We start from the raw sequence: 18450 nt of genomic DNA on the forward strand, positions 1-18450 counted from the left end.
ATAAAGCAAGGCTAGTAATTAGAGGTGACAGTCAACAAGAAGGAGTTGACTACAATGAGACTTTCTCCCCTGTTGTCAAGATGACAACTATTAAGTGCCTACTTGCAGTGGCTGTTAAGAAACATTGGAAGATTTTTCAACTTGATGTTAACAACGCCTTCCTCCATGGAGATCTTTTGGAGGAAGTGTTTATGAAAATTCCTCAAGGTTTGGAAGTTCCTTCTTCTGATTCCAGTTCTGGTCCCTTAGTTTGTAAGCTCAGAAAATCACTGTATGGCTTAAAACAAGCTTCAAGACAGTGGTATGCCAAGTTATTTGAAGCCTTGCATTCTAAAGGCTTTATTCCTAGTCTCAATAATTATTCCCTGTTTACCAAAACTTCTCAGTCTTCAATTACAATTATGGCAGTATATGTGGATGATATTCTACTTGTTGGTAGAGGTCCTGAGACAGGACATGGCACAGTTTTAGCTTACCGAGGACATGACCTTAGATAGGTAGTTATGGAGGACTTAGATTACGGTAGAAGGCTAGTAGGTAGTCCCTGTTTCGATCGATAATCTATTGTCCTTTGATTCTTTCTACTATATGTTATTTCTTGTGCTTCGATTATCTTATCTATCTGTGGTAGCTACTGCTTTATTTTTTCAGACGACTCTATCTTGACTAATTCGCTTTCTTTAGTTTCATTTGCATTTTGCTTTGAACTGCTTGTGCTTATCTAACCTTCTCGTTGTGTTTTCTCTTAAGTCGAGGGTCTTTCAGAAACAACCTCCCTATCTTCCGAGATAGGGGTAAGGTCTGCGTACACTTTACCCTTCCCAGACCTCACATTGTGAGATTTCACTGGGTATGTTGTTGATGATTCTACTTGTTGGTGATGATTCATTGGAGATTTCTTCCCTTAAGCAGTTCCTAGATAATAAATTCAAGATTAAGGACTTAGGTGAAGCTCACTCTTTCCTTGGTTTGGAAATCATTAAGCAACCTACAGGTCTACTGGTTACACAACACAAATTCACTACTGATCTTTTGGCTGATTTTCACTGTTCAAATGTAACCCCTGTGGTTAGTCCTTTGGAACTTTGTAAGAAACTTAATGCTGATTCTGGTGAACAATGTTCTGACCCTAGTCTTTATAGGAAATTTCTAGGAAAACTCAATTTTCTTCAACACACCCGAACTGATATATCTTTTGTTGTTCAGCATCTAAGCTAGTTCCTTCATTGTCCTAGATTGCCTCATTTGGATGTTGGTTTGCATGTTTTGAGATATTTGGCTGGTACACCTGATTTGGGTATTCTTCTTACTGATACTGATGATTTTTCTTTAACTGGTTTCTATGATTCTGATTGGGCTGGGTGTGTTCAGACTAGAAGATCAATCACTGTGTTTTACATGTTCTTTGGTGGTTCTCCGGTGTCCTGGAAGTCCAAGAAACAGCCCACCATTGCCCTGTCTTCAGCCGAGGCTGAATATAGGGCCCTTCGTAAGATTGTGGCTGAGATTTCCTGGTTGGTTCGTTTGTTTGCTAATTTTGGGGTTACAACATTGGCTCCTGTGCAGGTCTTGTGTGATAATCAAGCTGCCTTACATATTGCCCGCAATCCCGTCTTCCACGAGCGCACCAAACACATTGAGATCGACTGTCACTTTGTGCGTAAGATGTTAACTGCTGGTCTGATTGCTTTGCAATATGTTCCTACTCATCTTCAGCTAGCTGATGTTCTTACAAAACCTCTCACTGGGGTGCAACACAAGTTCTTACTCTCCAAGCTTGGATTGGCATCCAGCTTCAGGGGGGCTGTTAGAGATGGGCCTGTCGACCCAACTTAGATTACATTTTATATTTCGGGCCTTGTACATACCCGGCCCAAGTCATATTTAATGAGATGTATAAATAGGACCCTCTTGTAATAGAATACACTTTTGCCATTTTGTTTTTCTGAAATGAGAAAACCACAGTTATTTACTCTCTCTCTCTACTCATATGAACTAGGGTTCCTCATACATTTGTTAACTTGTTCCGCATTTAATCAAGTTTTCAGCTATAACAGCCAGTATATAGATATGAGTGAGCTGGCCATCCAAGTAAATGATCCGAGGGTAGACGGAGAAGATAAAAGTAGAAAACAATCGAACGGCCAATATGCATTGATGATACAGTCTAGCGGTTGGCATTGATTTCGCCATTAATGACCTCTTGGGTTAGAGTTTATGTGGCATTTAATACTTTCGTCCCAAAGAAAAAAAAACAAATACTACTGCTAACTATCTTTACTTCTCTTTTTTCTTAGATGAGCTCGTCATTATTATTGCTAGCTAACAAAAATAGTAGTAATATATTACGTTGTTTCATACAATAGCTATTAATGCTAGCTAGCTAGCTAGTAGCGGATATACAGAATACAGTTGTGAGTATATACGTATATACATTAGTACTAGTGCTATATGTTTATATATAGAGTGTACACAAAAACAAGGCCAACCAGAAGAAGCCACATAGAGAAAAGCTTGAGGTGGGAGAAACTGCAAGCTGCTTCTCCTGCTGAGTTTTGTTAAATAATTTTTTTTAACTTAATTTGCTCTGAAGTTTGTGTCTGAGGTCAATGGCTGTGGTTGGTCGTGTGCCTGTGATTTTGAAGCTTCTTCTCTCTTTAATTCTATGTCTCCACTTTAAGTCTTTTAGCACTCTCACTCAAGGTATGATGATCCATTTCCTTTGTTTTCTTTTTCTCTCTCTTTTTCTTGCCCTTTTTTTTTTCGGGGAAATCGAGGTGGTCGGTATGAAATACTATAGGAATTCTCGTAAAAGATCATTGATCTTCACTTTTCACTTGTTTAATTTCTCTACTCTTCTTTTGTGGTGGACTGGTGGGTAATTAATTACTATACAAACATCATTTCTGGTACTACTTCCATTTTTCTTTGTAATTAATTATGGAGTACTATATAAACATCATTTCTGGTACTACTTCCATTTTTCTTTGTTTTGTTTTGTTTTCTTCACCATGCTTAGCTCAGTAGCCCTATTCGCCCCCTTTCTTGCAATTCTTGTTTTTTTCTCTCAGTTCTGATAATGGATTTATTGATCATAGATACACACAAAAGAAAATGGAAAAAGATTAAGCAAGAAGATTGAAAGAAAACGAAGCTAAGTTGCAAGATTTGTTGTTAACCTCCATTTTTCGACTTCCCAACAATCTTATCAGTCCAAACTAAAGATTTCTGATTATTTTTGTTTATTTAATATATTTTCAGGTGCTTTGTTATTGCTTTCCCTAATTAATGTTAATCTTACTCACAACAGATTCAAGATTTAAATTTGATAAAGTTTAATTTTATATTTTTACCATTAAATGCATTGCAATCTTGCAATTGTGTGTTCATATTTTAAATTTCAGAATATATTAAAATATAATTAGTACATAATTTATACTAGTATATATTTACGCATTGCACTTTTGCATCCGTCAACCCCTGATTGCGTGTACGTACATTAAATTAAGAAAGAGAAAGGAAAAGATAGAATAAGAAAGAAGACTAGACTAGCAATTGCATTTTTAGCACAACATTTTTGTTTCTATTTTCTAACAATTGCAGACATTTTGTAAAAACCCACAGCAGCAGGCAAATGGGAACCGTGGCAAGATAGATATCCATTCATAAGAGAAGCAAGTACATTCTCATCATCATCATCAGATGCTAATTATAACAAACCTTACGACTATATAATAGTTGGAGGTGGCACAGCGGGATGTCCCTTGGCAACAACTTTGTCACAAAACTTTAGTGTCTTAGTGCTGGAAAGAGGGGGAGTTCCATTTGCAAATGCAAATGTGTCATTCATGAAAAATTTCCACATCTCTTTGGCTGACACTTCACCTGCTTCTGCTTCTCAATTCTTCGTCTCTACCGATGGTGTCTTTAATTCGAGGGCTAGAGTTTTAGGTGGTGGCACTTCTATTAACGCCGGTTTTTACACTCGTGCTGGCCCAAGGTATGTGTACTACACTTATATATTGTCTTATTATGAATATGTTCTAAAGCCTAATTTTGGGAATTGGTCGGTGAATAATGAACTCCAAACTAGAAAAGTGAAATCAGCATGTGGTTTTTAGTGGTAACAATAATGTTATTTTAGTAAATGCTTATCTTATTTTTGGTAAGCTCATCAAGACATCAACCCATCCATTGTGCACTCACGTTATGCTAACTGTATTGGTTCTTTGAACCAAACAGAAAAAAAAAAAAAAAAAAAAGGTAGTGGTTCTCACTTTCTCTAGAACTAGCCCTCTCACTTTATTTTATTTTTTAAGAAGAGAGAAAAGATGAAACGAAAAAAAACAATTGAAAAATGACCAAAATGTGTTACTATTATACTAAGCTTATTTAATGAATGAAAATGATCGAATTAATTGAGATAAAAATCAGTGATTTAAAGGGTTTTATAAAGTGAAACACAAATAGAAACTTCCTTAGTATGTCAATACGTCACAATCAAAAGTATGAGTACTACATTTAACGAGCCATTACCATCACCTAGATGCTTTATGATTCCATTAATGCGTACATTTATATAGCGATTAAGTACACGACCTTACCAAACATGATTTAGACTTCCAAAAAACCTCGAACTACAATTATGTTTTGTATCGACTTGATTAGTTGTCGAGTGAGACCATTACAAACTTTCTTTAGTTATATGGCATATTTCAAATTGTAACTGATTATATTATTTTGTACCATTTCCGCAAAATATAGTGGGGATTGTCCTTGTGTTAGCTAGCCCCGGTTAATAACCTTGAGAAACTGTTAAGTACATATTTAAGTTATATACACCATCATGTAAGTAAATTCTATACTATCATATTATCATATTCTATACCATCATATTATCTTTATCTGTTGTAGGCATGTAATATATAGTGTTTTTAAGATTAAATATAGAGACTTATCCATAAATCCGTTAGGTAACTTGATAGTATTAAAAAAAAAAAAAAATCGCAGACTCTTCTTGTTTGGCTTTTTGTGGATGTGAAGCTTTAAGACATTATCCTTTATCAACTATAACTATTTAAGATTACCTTTGAATATTTGAGGGTTGAGACATGTGATTTCTGCCTATCTTAGTTCTTGGCCATGAAATAAAGATTTGGTGGGGAAAGCATACATACAAATACTTAAAGACAAAGCAGAAATTGAGTGTATAATGATCAATACCTCGAAATTGAGCCCACTGCCTACTTAAAACAGCCGACTACCAAACTTATATAGTCATTTATTATCAAGGACAATATTTGAGCCTTTGAATATTTGAGAGTTGAGACGTGTGATTTCTGCCTATCTTAGTTCTTGGCCATGAAATAAAGATTTGGTGGGGAAAGCATACATACAAATATTTAAAGACAAAGCAGAAATTGAGTGTATAATGATAAATACCTCGAAATTGAGCCCACTGCCTACTTAAAACAGCCAACTACCAAACTTATATAGTCATTTATTATCAAGGACAATAAATTTAAGCTCCCTCTATATGATGTTTATTCCGTACGGTTTAAGCATGAACAGTTTGTGAATCCAAATATGAAACAGAGAAGTCAAGTAGGTGCACAAGCAATTAATGTCTTGTCCTAAATCCTAACGCTAGCGTGCAATGTACTCCCTCCGTCCCATATTAGTTGTCCACATTACTAAAAATATCCGTCCCCAAAGACTTGTCCATTTACAAAATCAAGATAGAATTAATTAAAATTTTCATATTTTGACCTTAACATTATTTTTTTAAAATAATTAATATTGATTAGAGTGCAATTTATTGAAGAGATACAAGTATACTTTTATTTTTTATTTCTCAAAGGGCGTGTAAAGGGGAAAGTAGACAAGTAATATGAGACGGAAGTAGTAAATGTTGAAAGTTACTCCCTCTGGTCCAAAATATTACTAGTGTTTTGACAAACTAAATCTGGTTCAAAACATGACATTTATAAAAAGCAATAAGTCATTTATTATGTTTTTCCTTCAAAATCTGCCCTTACTGATTGGAGTAGCAATTAAGGGTCTGTTTGGAAAGCCACCTGGTAATTGGAATTGGTGTAATTACTACCCTAGTAATTACACAGTATTGTAATTATAATGACCTGTTTGTTTGTCATAATGTAATTACAAGCGTGTTGTTTGGTTGCACAAGTGTAATTACACAGTTAGTTTAATTTTAAAATAAAACTTCACTAGAAAAAAATTAAAATTAATATTTAAAAAATATGTGCCTTTATACATGATATTAAATTAACTATTTAATAACACATTATTTCTTGAAAATATGTTAATTAATAATCATATATTTGTAACTAATATTGTAAAAAATAGTTGATATATAATTTCAAATTAATAATATTTTTATTTTAATTGATTATAAATACTTTTTTTGTGAGAACATCATGGGATTTGATGTTGTGAAAAAAAAGAATATTTATAAATATAATGCCACAATATTATTCAAATGTTTAACAAAAATTCTATCAATTATAAGTGAAAAATAAACAACAAGCAATGTGAAATAACAAGTCAATAGTATTAAAACAAATAAATTAAAGTAAAAAATATAACCTAAATTCAAAATCCAAAAGAATTTTTTTTAACATAATACTCTTATGTCAAATTCCAACATTACATAAGTAAGTTCCAACGTAACATAAGTAAATACTCCTATAATTCAAAAGAAAGGAAAATATAAGTTTATAATCACATTCACAACGAAATTATACTTTAATAACGTCACTCATTATATGTCAAGTTTGTTAATGACTCATTCTTTCTAATATTAAGAGATGTAGTTTCAAAAATTAGAATAATAATACTGTTATGCTAAATGAATAAAAAAAAAAAAAACGAGAAATTACATGGAACCACAAGAAGTAAAGGTTGGAAATGAGAAGAAAGAAAATGAAATATAAATAATATAAAAATAAAAATATATTTTAAAAAATAAAAATAATTAAAAAGTAAAAATAAAAAATAAATTAATTAATAGAAATAAAAAAATAAATTAGAAAAGCAAAGAAATTAAAATAAAATTAAAAAGAAATAAACTAAAAAGTAACTGTGTAATTACAGGGTGTAATTACACCCAATTCTCAGCCCCCCCTTGAGAATTGGAGAGTGTAATTACACCCTGTCAATTACACCCAATTCTCACCTAACTGTGTAATTACCTGGTCAAACAAACAGGTCAAACTGTGTAATTACACTCAATTACATCCAATTCCAATTACCTGGGTGGCTTTCCAAACAGGCCCTAAGTGTTTAAGGAGTGGTTAAACTAGTTTAGACAAATACTCTTTATGTTTAAGGTTATTACATGTCTTTCTTAAGGGGTTGTAAAAATTTTGAAAGACAGATAGTATGCACTCAGGGTAGTTAGTTGAATCGACACTTAGTGGCCTACTTTTGACGAGAATTTAATCCATTTAGACTTCAGAGTCCTTTTAAAGTCACACCTCTCTATAACAATCTTCGTCTATAACGAAATTTCACTATACAAACAGGTTTTTTTTTTAACTAATTTTTCATGTTATGCTATATTATACTTCTCTATAACCAACATTTTACTATAGCAGCCAAAATATCCAGACAAAGGATGTTATTATAGAGAGGTTTGACTATATTTTTATTTCTTTACTTGTGTTGATGGGGCGGCTAGACGACTAATTAATACAGAGTCACAGTTGTTGTGCTATTACAAATTGATTGCAGATAATACATGTGTTGATGCTGTGGTTTTCTTGAACTTGCAGTTACATCAACAAAGTAGGTTGGGATTCTAAATTGGTGAATGAATCATATCCTTGGATTGAGAAACAAATTGTTCATAAACCAAACTTGGCTCCATGGCAAGAAGCAGTAAGGGAGAGTCTTCTTGAAATTGGTATCTCACCTTTCAATGGATTCACTTATGATCACATCTATGGAACCAAGGTTGGTGGGACCATATTCGACCGATTCGGCCGTCGTCACACTGCAGCTGAACTACTTGCCTCTGCTAATCCTAAGAAGCTTGATGTTTTGGTGCATGCCACTGTTCAAAAGATTGACTTTGATACATCAGGTACTTAATGCAAAACAATCTAATACAATCAAACCTCTTTATAACAACATCGTTTGGTCCGATATTTTTTGGCTGCTATAGCAATGTTGTTATAGAGAACATATAATATAACATAACATGAAAGATCGGTTTCACAGAAAACATGGTTGTTATAGTGAAATATTGTTATAGAGAGGTCTCACTTATGCACAGTCCATAACACAGATTTGCTTAATAGTCCTATTAACCGGATTGAAATAATTATGTAGGAAGGAAGCCAAGGGCAGTGGGAGTCATTTTCAAAGATGAAAATGGGAACCAACACAAGGCATTTCTTTCAAAGAGGAAAGGAAGTGAGATCATAGTGTCATCTGGTGCAATTGGGAGCCCTCACATTTTGATGCTTAGTGGAATTGGACCAAAGGCCGAGTTGGAAAGGTTGAACATCCCCGTGGTGCTTGCCAATAAGTACGTCGGTCATGGCATGTCCGACAACCCCTTAAACACGATCTTCGTCCCCACAAATAGGCCCGTAGAACAGTCACTGATTCAGACTGTAGGAATTACTAAAGTGGGAGTCTATATTGAAGCTAGTAGTGGATTCGGACAGTCTGGAGATAGCATTCGTTGCAACCACGGAATCGTTTCGGCTGAGGTTTGTAGCAATGTATTAATTTTATCAATTACAGTCAATTTGGATTGTTGTTTTTCATTATTTCATAATGTATAGTTTATTGTTTGGTTTGACTATATTGTAGTACATAATTGATAAGTTTACTGAAATCCATTTAGAGCCTGTTTGGATTAGCTGAATAAAAGTAGCTTACAAGCACTTTTGAAGTGCTGGAGCTGAATTTAAAAATAAGTTGTTACATGTTTGGCTAGAAATGCTATAGCTGAAAATAAGCAGTTGATGTGTTTGGTGGAAAATGCTGATAAGGACAACCTTTGTTAAAATGACAAAAATACCCTTAATCATGGTTTTCCTAACTTTGTGTCCACATTTTGGAATAACCAGATTGGGCAACTGTCCACTGTTCCTCCAAAGCAGAGAACACTTGAAGCAATGGAAGCATACCGAAGAAGCAAGAAAGACATTCCACACGAGGCGTTTATGGGAGGTTTCATTTTAGAAAAGATAGCAATGCCTTTGTCAAGAGGGAACATCAGTCTGGTGACTACCAATCCGGACGACAACCCTTCCATCACCTTCAACTATTTCAGCCATCCACGTGATTTAAAACGATGTGTAGATGGAATACGCATTGTGGAGAAGATCGCGAAATCCAAACACTTCACCAACTACACACAGTGTGACAAAGAGACACTGGACAAGCTCCTTAACATGAGTGTCCAAGCTAATGTTAACCTTATACCAAAACACACTAATAACACAGAGTCTTTAGAACAGTTCTGCAAAGACACTGTGATCACGATATGGCATTACCATGGTGGGTGTCAGGTTGGCAAGGTGATCGCCCCCGATCACAGGGTTCTTGGTGTTCATAGGCTCCGTGTCATTGATGGTTCCACATTCAAAGATTCGCCAGGCACTAACCCTCAAGCCACGGTGATGATGATGGGAAGGTAAGACCATAATTAGAATACAAATTCCATGAGAAAAAATTACTACTTCTGTTTATTTTATATGACACTCTTTCCTTTTTAGTCTGTTCCAAAACAATGATACTTTTCTATATTTAGAAATTCTTTAACTTTAAAATTTTCAATTTTACCCTTAATAATGTTAATATAGACATGAAAATGTGATGGCATCAGTAACACCACAAGTTCTACTGGTACTTTTGGTACGTGCTACAATGTTTCTTTCTTAAACTCCTTTCGTAGTCAAATACCGTCATATAAAATGAAACAGAGGGAATACTACTTGACCGAATAGCTAACTGTTTCGTACTTTTTGTCCCATTGATGCAGGTACATGGGAGTGAAGATTCTAAGAGAGAGATTAGGAAGAGCAGCTGGTTTGTAAAGACTTAGACAACTTTGAAGTAGAAGAGAATTAGACCTATTCTTTTAGTTTGTTTTGTTGAGGTGTTGTTGAAACAAGTGGAAAGGATTTGCTTCTTTTTTTAACTAACTGTGGTTTTTTGCCATTCTAATTCTTAGCAAGCAGTAATGTGTAGTCTGTCAAGATTGGCTTGCCATTGAAAACAGGAGTTTCTGTATGCGTGTGTGTGGAGTTGGAAATTGGAACTTTTTGTGCTGTTGTGTTCACATTACAATATGTATGAAATGCATGCTTAATTAATATATAAACCTTGCATCTATATTCTTATCTCTAGCTATCACTCTTTTTGTACAAAGTCGGTGCAGAGAACTTGAACTCTTTTTGTATAACTCGTTTCATGCATTTGACTCGACTTGCAAGATTCATCCTTGCCTAACTATTTCATATCTAAAATGAACATGAAACAACTCAAACAATAGCAATTAGGTTCATAAGGAAAATAGCAATGTGAGCTCAATTTTTTCAAACTCCGATGAAACTAGATAACTTAATTGCATCAGGATTCAAGAAACTGGAAACAAACAAGTTTTAAGTGGTTAACATTACTCTAGCTAAATGAAATGAGTTATAAATTCTTGTATCATAATCTGTCAAGAAAGACGAAGGCTCTTACAATTTTGGTTTCTCCTTTGGGAAATGAAAGGAATCTAGATTTATATAGATACAAATGGTCCCTCTTTCTATAGTAAGTAATAGTTCACAAAAAGAACAAGGAAAAAAGGAAAACAGACAAAAAGAATGATTAGAATACTTTCTGAAAATAGACTCAATGATTAGAATACTTTCTGAAAATAGATTTCAAATATAAGCATGAACTTTTCATATTAAAAAAAAAAAAAAAAAAAGAAGGAAGTACAAAGTTTTAGTCTGACATTGAGTTTTGCACTTAAAGTGGAGAGGGAGTACATAAAATAGATATCTTAAATCATCTAGCACTGAAAATGCCACAAATTATCAGGTTCAAACTTCTTATGGTAATATCTACAAACAAAATAATAACAGCAATTTTATGTTCTGATATAATATAGTACTTTATGGCTGTTGCTAAAAATTCTCATCATGTCTTTGATGAAAAACTGTGTTCACTCATGCTGCCACTTGAAAGAACTCTCAACCTTTGCCAGAAATTCCTTTTTCTTCCCATTTTCAAAGGGGCAGAATTGAATTGCCTCCTAAAAGACTCAGATTCAAGATTTCCATATCTAGCTGATGCACTCTTTAATTCTGAAGCTGATAATTCCATTTCGACATTTAAAGGAGAATCAAAACCTGGAAATGATTTATGGACTACTGAAGCGTTTGTAACAGAAAATTCCCCGTGGCTGCAACTCCGTGACATAGGCTCTCGTGTTTCATCAAACTCATCACACACTAATTTCAAGGCTTGAACCACTTCTCCCATGAAAGGGCGGTGCGATACTTCTGGCTGTACACACATTGATGCTATTGCTGCAACTTTGCTGATACTATCCAATGGGATATCAGACTCTATAGCTGGATCTATTATTGTTTCTAAACCTTCCTTCATTGTCAGGAGCGGACGAGCCCAGGATACAAGATTTTCTTGACCTGGAGGCTGTGATAAATCCACAGGCTTTCGTCCGCTCAGGAGCTCAAGAAGAACTACACCATAGCTATAAACATCACTTTTCACCAGGAGATGGCCAGTCATTGCATATTCTGGAGCTAGGTAACTGCAGCAAAATATTAGCAAAAGTTAGGTACAAGCCAAAATCATATGTTAGGATTCTTTGCCGTGTTGCTTATTAGTAGAGGCGGATACAATAGAAGTCTAATAGGTTTAACTGACCTCAGTATTCTTTACACGGAGTATAAAAATATATGCAAAATACAATAATTTTTTTTGGCAAATACTCCCTCTGTCCCAATTTATGTGAAGGTATTTGACTTGGCACGGAGTATAATAATGAAGGAAGACTTCTGAACCTTGTGGTCCACAATAAGTCATAGATATTAGTGTGGTTATAAATCAACTCATTAAGGTAAAATGGGGAGTTTAAAGTTAAATGTTACTAAATATAGAAAGGTGTCATTCTTTCTTACACTAACTAGAAAAGAAAGAGTGTCACATAAATTGGGACAGAGGGAGTATTAAATGTTGAACCCCATAATTTTGAATCTGCTTCTGCTTATTAGCGATGCTAGCAAAAGTACGATACGTCAGAAAATTTCTTCGAATGAAAGAGAGCATACCCAAAAGTGCCCATCACATGCGTGGATATATGTTTGTTTCCCTCATCCAGTGCTGATCTAGCCAAGCCAAAATCTGAAACTTTTGGTGTAAAATCATGTTCTAGCAAGATGTTACTAGCCTTGAAGTCCCTGTGTATTACACGAGGGCTCGAGTCCTCGTGCAGATAGGCCAATCCTCGAGCTGCACCTAATGCAATCTTCATTCTTGCATACCAATCAAGAGGAGAAGCCTCTTTATCCATTCCTGAAAGAGAAAAAGAGAAACCAAAAGTACTTATTCAAGCGAACATTTAACGTAATGAAATATAAGTCTTGGTGAATTCATTTGACAGATATGTACCAACCATGTAAATGTGATTCTACACTCCCGTTAGGAACAAGTTCATAGACAAGGCAGCGACAATGTTCCTCTGTGCAAATACCTATCAGTTTGACCAAGTTTCTGTGATGCAGCCTACTAAGCATCTCAACTTCTGCCAAAAACTCACGGCTTCCCTGCCGATCATCTCTTTTTAAAACCTTAACTGCTACTTTCCTTCCATCATCAATGGTTCCACTATACACGAGTCCAAAACCTCCTTCACCGAGAACCCTTGAAGTGTTGAAGTTGTTAGTTGCTCTCTCTATATCGTTTGTACTGAAAATTTTCGCACTTCCTGTGTAAGCTAAAATACTAGAACTGAAGGACATTGATTTTGAGCTGGGCCTACTTCCCAAAAGCGTAGATCCAGCACCACCTGTTCAGTATGTATTCATCATTTCTAAGATGATTCTATGTAACGGCTTAAAGAAAAATAGGCCAAATCGCAGTTATCTGCATTTGCTATTTACAGTCAAGCTTCTCAATAACGTCATTTGTTCTGATATTTTTTTGGCTGCTATAGTGAAATGCTGTTATAGAAACATATAATAACACAAGACATGTAAGATCATTTCCACAGAAAACATGACTGTTCTAATGATATGTTGTTGGAGAGGATGACTGTTATAGAGAGATCTGACTGTCCTATATTTCGGACATTGCAATTTCTATCAGTAGAGTTTACCTGATGTTTTACCCTGAGAGGAAATTAAAACATGTGGAGGTTGCTCAGGTGATTGAGAACAACATCTGCGCTTAAACAAAAGAAGCCAGATAGATCCCACGCACACAACAAAGGCTGTGAATGATGAAAGGACAATCACAATGATCATATTTCTAGCTATCCCTTTCTTTCTCATTCTTGACACATCTACACCCAGAGGTTTGATTGTCCTTCCATCATTTCCATTGCCAGGATAGACTGGTAGATCATCAATAGTAGCACTGCTCGAATGATGTGAAGGCGGAGAAGGTGGTAACCCTGCAAAAGAATCAACTTCATAAGAACTCAAGCAAAGAATATCATGATGGAATCCACAAAGATCAGACTAAATTATTAATGGTACAAATTGACAACCTGGATAATGGACATAAACCATCTCATAGGCACCAAAATCTGTAGACTTTATGAACACCGCCCTCTTCCAGAACTTCTGATAAATTGTAAAAGCAGTGGTGTAATCAAATTTTCCATCAGTAGGAACCAAGTTGATGTGTACAATTGTTTTCTCAAGCTGTTGATTGGCTGCATTAGCTCCCATAATGCGCACTTGGCTCCTGTTTAATGAAACACCAGCAGCAATTTCCCTGGCTAACTCAGATACCAAAGGAAAGAAGGTATAGAGTGTGACGTTGAGGCGCACCGCTACTTGCATGGGCCATACACAGCCACATGGTGATCCAGGAGGCGTGTAGGTCAACGGCTCAGTGCATGTCAAAGAACTACAATCTAATAATCATACATTTTACCTAATCAAAAATGATAAATAAAGGAAATTGAAAGAACATTAATAAGAATTTTGTGGTCTTGGCTGAAGTTCCAATGCCAATGGAATTAGTTAGAAGAGTAATTGGTCTTGAATAGAGAGCTAAACGCACTTGTCTATGCAGAAAATGGATTATGTGCCTCACACAGCTGACACTAGCTGTATGAGGCTTAATTGTCTGACAAAAAATTGTACCCAAGGCTTGCGGACCCAAAGATGTAAGATTTGGGTCCACTTTTTTGTGAGGCAAAAAGAAGCCTCACACAACTAGTGTCAGTTGTGTGAGGCACATAATAAAGTTTCTCGTCTACGTACCTTGATTGGGAGGCGGTGGTGGCAGCGTCATAACAGGTAAAGGTGGTGCTCTCGGTTTCTTTCCTTTTATAGATGAACTCATCGGTGATATTGTGGGAACTGGCAACAATAAGAAGAATCAGATAATCAATTTTTTTTAAGCATTACCTGTTATTACAAATAAGAAAAGAGATGATGCATAGTATTACAATTTATATACATACTTCCCGAGTGACTAGGTTGGATTATCGGTGACGGTACAGGTGCCCAACTTATTGAAGAAGGCACAGGAGATGCGAATGGAGAGATTGAAGGCCCTATATGTTATAAGAAGAGAAAAATATAGTCACTTTTGTAGGCAAAACATTGGACCATCCAAATATATACTTTACTGGATCTATTTTCTATTTACAAGACCGAAGGCAATACTTTTTTAGAATAGCTTACCTGACCAGCTTGGACTGGGTGGATGAAGGCGATCATATGGTTTATGTGTAAAGTCACTGTGTTTGTTTTTCCTGTGATGGTGCCAAATAGAGGAGATTGAAGGTGCGGATGCAGAACTGTGTATTTGCTTTCGGCCAGAATTCCTAAAATGTGGTGAAGTTAAAGGTGCTTCCGCATGATTAGATGGTTCAAAGATCTTGTGCTGATAAGTAGCTGCAGAAGAAAATCTGGACTATCAGGTTTTTGCCAACTTCAAAATTTAAATAGTTCTAGCTACTTAAAATACCTTTACTTGGATGATGATATGGCTGTGGAGCACTGTGAAACGTGTCATGTCTCGTCCAAGAAGTTGGAGTGGGCGACAAATCTGCAATGTGTATGCAATGCAACAACATATCAAGAGATCTGCTAATCAGGAGATATCTATAACATTTTACATAATTCTGGGCAGGGTGGAAAATAAGCTATGACAATAGCTTTTATCATTTTCAGGTTGACACACATTTTTGAATACCGAATGTTGGGTTATAATATCATAGAGATAAGCTTTAGGAGGCCTTCAGTAAATTAAGATACACGAGTGCCAACGTATGAAGAGCATGAAAAAAAATGCATCAAATTGAAGAAATCTAAGAGATCAAACGCATACAAAGGGAAAGAATGTCACCTTCTTGTAGAAGGGATAGACGCGATCCTGTATTTCTCTGGAAACTAAGATCAATTCGCCCGTCTTTGAATTTGAAAAATGTAGAAGCTGTTGTTTTCAGTGAATGTAGGTCGAATCCTGCCATGGCAATACATCTACTCAATAACTCTGGAATACTCATACAAAAGTAGATCATAACTTCATATTCAATACATCCTAGAGTCATGCATTGCATTTTGTCATGCATTGCATTTTCTCCAACTTCTTTTTTTCTTTTCCTTTGATATCTTAAAAAGAAAGAAAAAACTACTCCCTTAACTACAAGTCCAGAAGCAGACAGGAGCACCTACAGGTTCATCTGAACTCAGTACACAAACAATATATGTGTGAAAAACTAAGTACTCAACGAATTTTAAACTTAACGAGTTTAGTGCTAAGGTTGAACTCATAAAGTTTAAATCTTTAATCAGCCTCTGACTACAACAAGCACAATTACTCATTCTAACCTTCTTTCATTGGAAGAGTAGACTCATAGTCAAAGCCCTTGCTCAAACAATCAAGAATTGCATTATTAACACAAAATCAACGAAATTCAACCAGAAACATAACTATATAAGCATAGTTGGAACATATGCATATATCAATCAAGTTCAAATTTAAGTTACAAACTTGGCGAAGGTAATGTGATCACAATATGGTACCTGCAGATAATTGAACTGAAAAAACACTTAGAATCATCAAGAATTTCAGCAACTTGAAATTCTGCAGCAACCCCATTTTCCTCCTCAACAAAAATGCAGAGAGGATCAAATTACAGAACCATTCATTTGTCTATCAAGAATGAATTTCAACCAAGAATTTGAATGGGAACTGTACTATTTAGTACAATGTGGTTAGAAAGAACATGATCATATGTTCAAAAGGACTACAAAAGTACAAGTGTCTTTAGCTTATGCAAATGAGACCGAAAAATGGTACCATCAACAACCCTGCATAAGTTAGGTGGGGAATAAGTAGTAATAAAACCACAAAATCTCTCAGATTTTTTTATATTCTTGGAATGAAAAAAAAGTCATAAAATGAGTAACTAAAGATTGTTAAAACTGATCAAAGCAAAAAAATAATAATAAAAAAAGAACTACACTAGGGGGTTGATCCAGAAAAGAACTAAAGCTAAAGCAAGAGAGACACTCTGAAAGGAAAAAGCTCCCTTCTTTTCCTGTGGGGATGAAAGAAGACAGAAGAAAATATTCTTCTTTGAAAATTATACTCATAGATCCATTTGACATGATTTGTTTAATTGAGAATTAGTAAACATTGAAAATCTTTCAGTCGAAATTGTTGACATATTGTTCAAGTGGAAAGCCACCTCCATTCTACTGACTTTAGTTTTTAATGCTCTGACAACAGTGTAAATAATACTAGTAGTATATACTAAGTTTTATGAGCTTTGATATACACTTACCCGGTAGTTTTGCTGGTAGACGTTAAGATATCCTATGAAATTAGTCCAGGGTTGTGTAAGCTGATACGGACCCACACTTAAATCAAGTTATGCACAAACTGATCAGATCATCACACTAAAAGTAATAATAATAGGCCACCCTCCATATCAAGTATAACATGAAAAATAAAATAATAATTTATTATAATAGTTAAATTATAGTGAATAATATTAAATTATTTATATTTTTAAACCTTCGCAGGTTCCATCATTAAGAGGTAATGGTCCACTTGCAGAGACATTTTCAACTCACTAACTTGGAAAGATTAGTCTTTGATTTGTAACGATTCTTATCTTACTTAATTACACTCTAGGGCAACTAACTGAGTTTGGTAAAAGGTTGTGTCTTTTCCACCTTTTACTTTTTATACTTTTTGAATTGAAAGCAGCGAATAACATAATGCCCCACGTTACATACGTGATTGGATTTTGATCAACTATTTATCATATATCAATCCACCATGATCTTTTAGATAATACAAAATTAATAATTACTCAATTGGCAATACTAGTAGCTGCTTCAATTCCACTCATTTTCCATTTACATGTAACTCATTTTCCATTTACATGTAACTCATTTTCAACTTTTTTTTCCCTAACATCATCAATACACCAATCTTAAAGTTGGAAGAGTTTTTAAATGAACTTTTGTTTCTTTTTCTAATCGTTGCTTTCAAAGTCAGGTTGTACATGTCTGGATTATTCAATTTGGTATCTGTTACCTTCAATCATAGACTGATCCGAGATTTAAACTTGAAAAATTCAATCTACTTTTGAAATTATACGTCAAACTTTTGATATTTATTACTCTCTCCGTTTCAAAAAGATTGTCTTCTTTTGACTTAACACAAAGTTTAAAAAATACAGGAAGACTTTTGAAATGTGTGGTCCAAAATAAGCCTTAGATATTTGTGTGGCTGTAAATCATCTCATAAAGTTAAATTGTTTCTAAATATAGAAAGAGGATAATCTTTTTAGGACAAACTAAAAAGAAAAGGAAGATAGTCTTTTTGAGACAGAGGGAGTAATATTTTAGTAATTCTTTTATATGTATATCTATACTCTATGATGGAAATGATCGGTTGTGCATCCGCATTGCTTCTGGTCAGTATAGATATCAAGTAATTCTATCCACTAAAGTTTAGATAGATGGAAAGAGATTATATAGTATGTACTTAGCATTTATCTTGTTGGAATTCGAGCTCTTCTTCTGTAGTAAGTATTTATCTCACTTTATTAACCGTTAAATCACACTTTTGAGTGCAAAGAAATGATTTCCACTACGGGTATATGAAATTATGAATATTGAAATCAGGATTGGACAGGTTATTATGGGTAGAACCTAAATGTCATGTCTATTGGCTGATGGGTACTGTTCAATA

General features: G+C 34.8%; 2 protein-coding genes across 5 annotated transcripts; one reads left to right on the forward strand and one right to left on the reverse strand.

The window, feature by feature from the left end:
- The first annotated feature begins 2302 nt into the window (after positions 1–2302).
- Positions 2303–10388, forward strand: LOC132633468 (protein HOTHEAD-like). Of its 2 annotated transcripts, none has more exons than XM_060349904.1 (6): positions 2303–2703; positions 3628–4000; positions 7797–8107; positions 8356–8741; positions 9105–9673; positions 10022–10388. In XM_060349904.1, the coding sequence occupies exons 1-6, from the start codon at positions 2610–2612 to the stop codon at positions 10074–10076; spliced, it is 1788 nt and encodes a 595-aa protein (XP_060205887.1). In that variant the 5' UTR covers positions 2303–2609; the 3' UTR covers positions 10077–10388. The 2 variants fall into 2 exon arrangements, with proteins under 2 accessions (XP_060205887.1, XP_060205886.1); XM_060349903.1 differs by having other exon boundaries at positions 2304–2703; positions 3625–4000.
- A 576-nt stretch (positions 10389–10964) lies between these two features.
- LOC132633469 (receptor-like serine/threonine-protein kinase ALE2) lies at positions 10965–17045 on the reverse strand. 3 transcript variants are annotated; one of them, XM_060349908.1, is made up of 11 exons: positions 17030–17045; positions 15586–15702; positions 15205–15285; positions 14919–15131; positions 14681–14788; positions 14493–14591; positions 13769–14140; positions 13376–13672; positions 12674–13066; positions 12330–12573; positions 10965–11809 (listed from the first exon to the last, which is right to left on the reverse strand). In XM_060349908.1, exons 5-11 carry the CDS (start codon positions 14691–14693, stop codon positions 11173–11175), a joined length of 2055 nt encoding a protein of 684 aa, XP_060205891.1. In that variant the 5' UTR covers positions 14694–14788; positions 14919–15131; positions 15205–15285; positions 15586–15702; positions 17030–17045; the 3' UTR covers positions 10965–11172. The 3 variants fall into 3 exon arrangements, with proteins under 3 accessions (XP_060205891.1, XP_060205890.1, XP_060205888.1); XM_060349907.1 differs by lacking the exon at positions 17030–17045 and adding an exon at positions 16266–16987 and having other exon boundaries at positions 14696–14788; XM_060349905.1 differs by lacking the exon at positions 17030–17045 and adding an exon at positions 16266–16987.
- Between the last annotated feature and the right edge of the window lie 1405 nt (positions 17046–18450).

The sequence above is a fragment of the Lycium barbarum genome, chromosome 3 (assembly GCF_019175385.1).
Source record: "Lycium barbarum isolate Lr01 chromosome 3, ASM1917538v2, whole genome shotgun sequence".
Taxonomy (NCBI): Eukaryota; Viridiplantae; Streptophyta; class Magnoliopsida; order Solanales; family Solanaceae; genus Lycium; species Lycium barbarum.